This window comes from Trachypithecus francoisi, unplaced genomic scaffold (assembly GCF_009764315.1).
Source record: "Trachypithecus francoisi isolate TF-2019V2 unplaced genomic scaffold, Tfra_2.0 Lachesis_group0, whole genome shotgun sequence".
Lineage (NCBI taxonomy): Eukaryota > Metazoa > Chordata > Mammalia > Primates > Cercopithecidae > Trachypithecus > Trachypithecus francoisi.
Genome location: NW_022681453.1, coordinates 181,196,906 through 181,202,946, shown reverse-complemented (window position 1 = coordinate 181,202,946; position 6,041 = coordinate 181,196,906). Strand labels below are relative to the sequence as shown.

The 6,041-nt window shown below is 50.2% G+C and overlaps 1 protein-coding gene across 2 annotated transcripts in view; it reads right to left on the bottom strand.

Moving 5' to 3' along the window:
* Positions 1-1,847: 1,847 nt before the first annotated feature.
* Positions 1,848-6,041, bottom strand: part of CMTM7 (CKLF like MARVEL transmembrane domain containing 7) — a 64,540-nt gene continuing 60,346 nt past the window's right edge. For both annotated transcript variants that reach the window (XM_033212897.1, XM_033212896.1), the window contains 2 exons: positions 4,200-4,281; positions 1,848-2,452 (listed from right to left, as the gene is read on the bottom strand). In XM_033212897.1, coding sequence (XP_033068788.1) covers positions 2,439-2,452; positions 4,200-4,281 — 96 coding nt within the window. In that variant the 3' untranslated portion in view covers positions 1,848-2,438. The remainder of the gene's footprint in view (positions 2,453-4,199; positions 4,282-6,041) is intronic.

Sequence of the window (6,041 nt, the reverse complement as noted above, 5' to 3'; positions counted from 1 at the left end):
CTGTATTTTCAGTAGAGATGAGGTTTCACCATGTTAGCCAGGATGGTCTTGATCTCCTGACCTTGTGATCTGCCTGCCTCGGCCTCCCAAAGTGCAGGGATTACAGGCATGAGTCACCACACCCGGCCCATTGTCTTACTTCAAAAGTAAAAAGCCAGTGTCCCCTTCAGGGAGGACCCCCACAACTCAGCCCAGAGCTGGCTGCTGGGGATATGTTCACCCACCCAGTTCCCTACAGGTGTCTCATCATGCCCTCTGTCCACCATGGGTCCCAGCGCTTGGCTGAAAACTGCCCTGAGCTTCCCAATCTTGACTATAACAAAGTTTAAGGTCCAGGGAACTAAAAGTAAATTATGTTCTCCAGCTCCCTCACACCCAGGTGACTCAATCACTTTTGCAACATTCACCTGCTCATTTCCTGGCATTCTGGTGCCTCTCTGGGGATTAAGATAACGCTAAGGGAAGCGCGCTGCTAGGTTACTGAGGTCCAGGAAGGTCACAGGCAGGCAGGATGGGCTTATTCTCTCCGTTACACAAAGGGGGAACTAAGGTTCAGCGAGATGACCAGCGCCATGTCGGGGGCTAGTCAATGGCAGAGCTGGACTCAACCCCACGTCTGCTGGCTCCCAGCCTGACTTTCTTCCCACCACCCTTAGCTCTTTGCTTAAACATTTACTCCCTGGTGCTGGGGATGTGGCTATTTAGAAGGGGTGGTTTTACCAGACAGTTTTTTAGGAGGTCACAGAAACCCTTGTTTCTAAAAAGGCCCTGTGGTCTCAAACAGCCACCCCTCAGCCAAGCTGCTGGCTGCATGGTCCACTGCTCGCTGTCTGTGGAGGCCTCACCTGGCTCTGCGTTTTGCTTTCCTTCCTCACTGAGCAGACTCTGGCTCCTGCTACTACTCCTCCAACTGTCCTCCACCCACCTTTGCCCTCCTAGGGGGAGGCTCGAATGGTTACACTGGGATCCTCATTGCTTAGCGAGGCCCACATCATCACTACACAGGCAGGGGGCTCCCAGAGCCACTGCCTCACCTGGACCGCGCCCTCCTCAGCTGAGCCTCCTCCATTCCACTGCCCCGGAGGAGCCGACCGTGCCAGGGTCAGCTCAGCCGTGTTCCTGCTCCGGCCTAGCTGGTACACAGGATCCCCTCCCATCAGCAGCACTGGGCTCCAGATACACCACGGGTGCTGCTTCCTTAGATCATCCCAGACAGCCCGATGCCCCGAGCCGGCCAGCAGCCACAAGAGCAGCCCCAGAGCTCCAGCTCAAAGCCCACAGGGGCTGCCTCCATTTCCCGCAACACTCAGCAGAGGCAAGGATGGGGCTGGGAGTCAGGCGAACCTAGATCCTGAGCCCACTTCCCCACTGGCTTGCCCTGTGCCTTGGGATAGAGACCCGATTTCAGTTCTAAAAATGTCCCCTGCCCCCTTGGAGTCCCTATCATCGCTACTGGACGTGGTCGTGAATGTAGGTGCTTGCACACAGGGTTGCTCAAACATTGTTCCATCCCTCCTTTTTCCAGCCAACTGAGCAGCTCAAGATCAGGGAAACCGCGCATTTAGGGCAAGATCATTAATCATCACAGTGTAAACACAATCCTTAGCTTGCTCTAAAGCTCTTTCCAGGGGAAGGAGGACGTTAATATAAATGAGAACCTGCACATTTACCTAAAACTCAGCCCTGCTATACCATCCCCCAAGATGGAGAGAAAACCTGAAGTCCAGCAGTTGAGCAAGGGGCACCCACAGAGCACCGGTGGAGGCCACGGGCCAGACACAAGCTTGAATGGAAACTGTTTCAGGCCGGGTTTTACAGTCTTCATCTGGTTCAATAAGAAATCCTTGTGCAACTGGCCGAGTCAATATTTTATTAAAAAACGCATAAACACGTGTACAATGGTAACAAAGGCAGAGACGGAGAGGAGACGCGAGATCTCCTTAGGGACAGGCTAACCACATAGTGTTTCTACAGGCACGCCTCGCTTCAGGAAAGAGGGTATCTCTAAGACTGGACTGACAAGCTAGATAAATTAGGAGGGGGCTTTGTTTCTTAAGGCGCTTCACTCCCCCCTGAGGAGTGAAGTAGAAGGGATTTAGGCAGGAGTATTCACAAACCCCTCCAGCTGTGCTAAGTGGGGTTCATCAGTACCTGAGGTGGTTCTAGAAGCAGGAAGGCAGAAAACAGATTTCCCTGGAGGCTGCTTTCCTTTTCCAGAAGGGGAGGAATATTCTCCCCGGATGGCTGGAGGAAGAGTTTCCGGCTGGCTCAGGAGCTCAGGGAGCTGGCTTCCTGGGAGAGCAGGAAGAGGGGGCAGGCCTTTCCTGGTTCCCACCAGCCTGACAGGACTTCGGCACAGGAACACAGGTCCACAGGCCTCGCCTGGAGTACATGTCGTCTTTGCAAAGCTCCTGAGGGGCCTAGGGATTGTGGCCTCATCAGACGGCTGCATCTTGGGAAGGAAATGGCAAAGTCAGGACAGCTTGCCAGGGATGTGGTCCACCCACAAGCCACACTCCACAGGTTGGACTCCAAGTTCTGCTCGGGGGGCACCTCTGTCCTCCACCCAGTGCCGACTTTCACTGAGACTATTCCATTTTTAAAAAATACATTTCCAAACAAGAAAAAAACTTTGGTAGCACAGAGGAGACTCGCATCCCCACGCCCCACACCTCAGTCTTACCTCAGCAATAACCTCCATAAGCGCTTTAGTGGTTTCTTTTGGTGATTCTTCCACAATTTAAAAAACCAACTTATACCAATATTTATAGGTTTATCCTGTTAGACATCACCTATTAACTTCTTTTCCCCCTACATTCTCTACTTTTTAAAAATCATTCTTTTTTGTCTTAAACAGCTTTACTGGGATATTTTAATAATTCACATACCATACAATTCTCCCATCTAAAGTGTTTTTCAGTATGTTCACAGGACTGCGCAACCACAATTTTAGAACCTTTGCATCACCTCAAAAAGAAACCTCATCCTCATTAGCAGTCACCCGAGTCCCCTCCCCCAAGCCCCAGGCTGCCATAGGTCTACTTTCTGTCTCTATGAATCTGCCTGTTCTAGACAATTTTTATTAGAGGAATCCTACACTCCATGGGCTTAGTGTAGGATTCCATGAGTAATGCCCTCAAACAGGAGGCAAGTTAAATAAACTGCCCAGTCATGCCATGGACTTAATGCTGCAACCCACAGAGCCACTAAGAATTCCTAATGATGCTGGGAAAATGTTTGATAGGTGGCTAAGTAGGAGAAAAAACAGGTTATGAAACATGAAGTTTGATCCTTGTATTTTTTCAGAGAGAAAATACTGAAAGGATAGACACTCAGTGCTACTTCTGGGTAGTGTGATGACAGATGGCTTTTTCTTAATTTTTTAAAATACATTTTTCTTTTTTTTAGAGACAGAGTCTCACTCTGTTGCTCAGGTTGGTCTCACACTCCTGGGCTCAGGTGATCCTCTTGCCTCAGCCACCCGAGTAGCCGATACTATAGGTACATACCACTGTCCCTGGCTCAGACGGTTTCTATTAAAAATATGTTTTTATCTGTATTTTCTAAAAACCTACATTTTATTTTTGTCATTAGTTAACAAGAAAAAGCTGGCTGGGTGCGGTGGTTCATGTCTATAATCCCAGCACTTTCAGAGGCTGAGGTGGGAGGGCTGCTTGAGCCCAGGAGTTTGAGACCAGCCTGGGCAACATGGTAAGACTCCATCTCTAAAAAAAAAAAAAAAAAAAATTGAAATTAGGCATGGTGATGCTGCACACATGTAGTCCCAGGTACTCAGGAGGCTGAGGTTGAAGGATCACTTGAGCCTGGGAGGCAGAGGCTGCAGTGAGCTCTGATCACACCACTGCACCAGCCTGGACAACACGGCAAAACCCAATCTCAAAAAAAAAAAAAAAAGAAAAGTAAAGAAAGAGAGAAAGCAAGCAAGCAAGCAAGAGAAAAAAGCTTGGCCACCGAGGCTGAAATGCTAGGGCATCCTTGGATGTGTGGAGATGGGCATGTGAGGGGAGATTCTGGGGCCACATCTCCCCCTCTGCCGGCCCCTGTGCTCTAATACTACTTCTAAAGTCCCCTTGGGACACAGCCTTCTCAACAGCAGGGTTTGTCCCTATGGCTGAAGTCAAGAACAAGCCATCCCCTGTTCCTGAGAGATCCTCTGTGCACAGATAACCAGAACTCACCTGTGGACTGGGTTACACATGAGATCTTGTAGGACAGCCATATGCTTGCCATGCAGAGGAAGGTGGCCATGAAACCAAAGATCTGCAGTGGAGAGAGGGGAGAGGAAGTTCACGGGTTGTAGGGCCAATTACTCGGGCAATCCTGTCTGCTTCTCATCTCTGCGCTTGTTCCCTTCATGCCTCTGGCCAGAGAGGAGCTTGGAGAGTCATCTAACCCGACCACCTCATCCTGGATGAGGTGCAGAGAGGAAGCCCCAAGAGGCCCAGCCACTGGCCCTGGTCCCCCAGGTTGGGCCAGGTCAGGGCTGGCAGCCAGGCCTCTCGCTCTTTTGGCAGCCTCAGTGCCTGGTGTGGGTTTACATTTACAAGAGAGCTGGGGCTAAGCCAATGGACTTGGATTATCCTAGACCAGTAGAGAAGAAAAGGGTGAAATTTTAATTTGGGTTTAACAAATCTGAACGTTCACATGACCTGTGGTGTAGTGGCGTTGTTCGCATTTCATTTGTAATGGTTTTCTGTTCCGTTCTGGCTTTACAGCCGTATAAGAGCCAGAAGCCGAGGCCTTTACATCTAGGTTTATGTTTGTACATATTAAACAATATTAGACTAAACTAAGTGAAGGCGGCACCCTTTCCCTTTCTCAGGGTCATCTGGCGCTGAAGTGTGAGGAAGGCTGACCTAGCGCAGCGCCCTCACTTGCAGATGAGATTCAGGTGCGGGGAAAGGAAGAGCGCCTGTGGGGAGGCTCATCAAATGGTCGAGGGAGAGGCAGTAGCTTCTTCTGGAATCTCTGGGCTTTGAAGCCTGCAGCCATTTTCCTTGCTTGTGAACAACACTGGGAGCTGCAGTGGTGAAAACTTACTGACCACTTTACTACAGCCCTACCAGGGTGCGAGGTCCTGTGGGTGTACTGACTCCTTTAACCCTCACAACTCAGCTGGGCGGGAGCTACGATGACCCACCCCTGCTCCTCCATTTCACAACTAAAGAAACAGAGGTACAGGCGGTCAACTATTTTGCCGAAGGCCACAGAGCCAGCAAGGGCCAGATATGGGATGGGAGCCCTGGGAGCCTGACTCCAGAGTCCGCGCTCTGCAGTACCCAGTGCCTGGCTATTCTCGGACCCACACGACGGCCTCCACTTCACTACACCAGCACTGGCGTCCGGTGAGAATGGCACAGGGGCAGCTAAAGGGTAGGGTTTTCAACAAGGTTTGGTTTTCTTTTCAAGCCCAGATGCTGCTTTACATAAACAGCTGCCCCTATTTCTTCCCTGGGCTCCTTTTCCTGGGCTCCTTTTGTACCAGTTGTCTGCAGCACATAATTAGCCTATTAAGAGCCTGTCCCGGCCTCTCATTGTTCTGCACAATTAGCACGTTATATACCATCCCAGTCTCCAAGTGTCTGCATTGCATAATTGAACAGTTTATTATATCGCTACAGAATGCTATTCTAGACTACAATGCCTTGTTTGCTAATTGTTTCATGTGTCTTGTCTCCTAAGTTAGATGACCACTTTCTTATAAGCAGGGACTATATTTGAAAAATTTCTTCTAAATTTTTCACAAAACAGCATATGATGAATGTTAGCTATAGACATTCCAGGGCTAAACAGTTACGTGCAACCTGAATTACCAAACACAGTGGAATCCCCCCAAGTGGGCCCGAAAACACAGTGGGCACAGGTCTACTGCGTGCCTCTTCCAGCATCCTGCACTGTAGCTGGGCAGGTATTAAGCTGCAGGGGGCAACCATCCCTGTCTTCAGAGAGGGCAGAGAGAGGGGGCAGAGGGGTGGGGCGGTGGGCTGTGGGAGGGCCATGTGGAGCATCAGTGTTGGGAG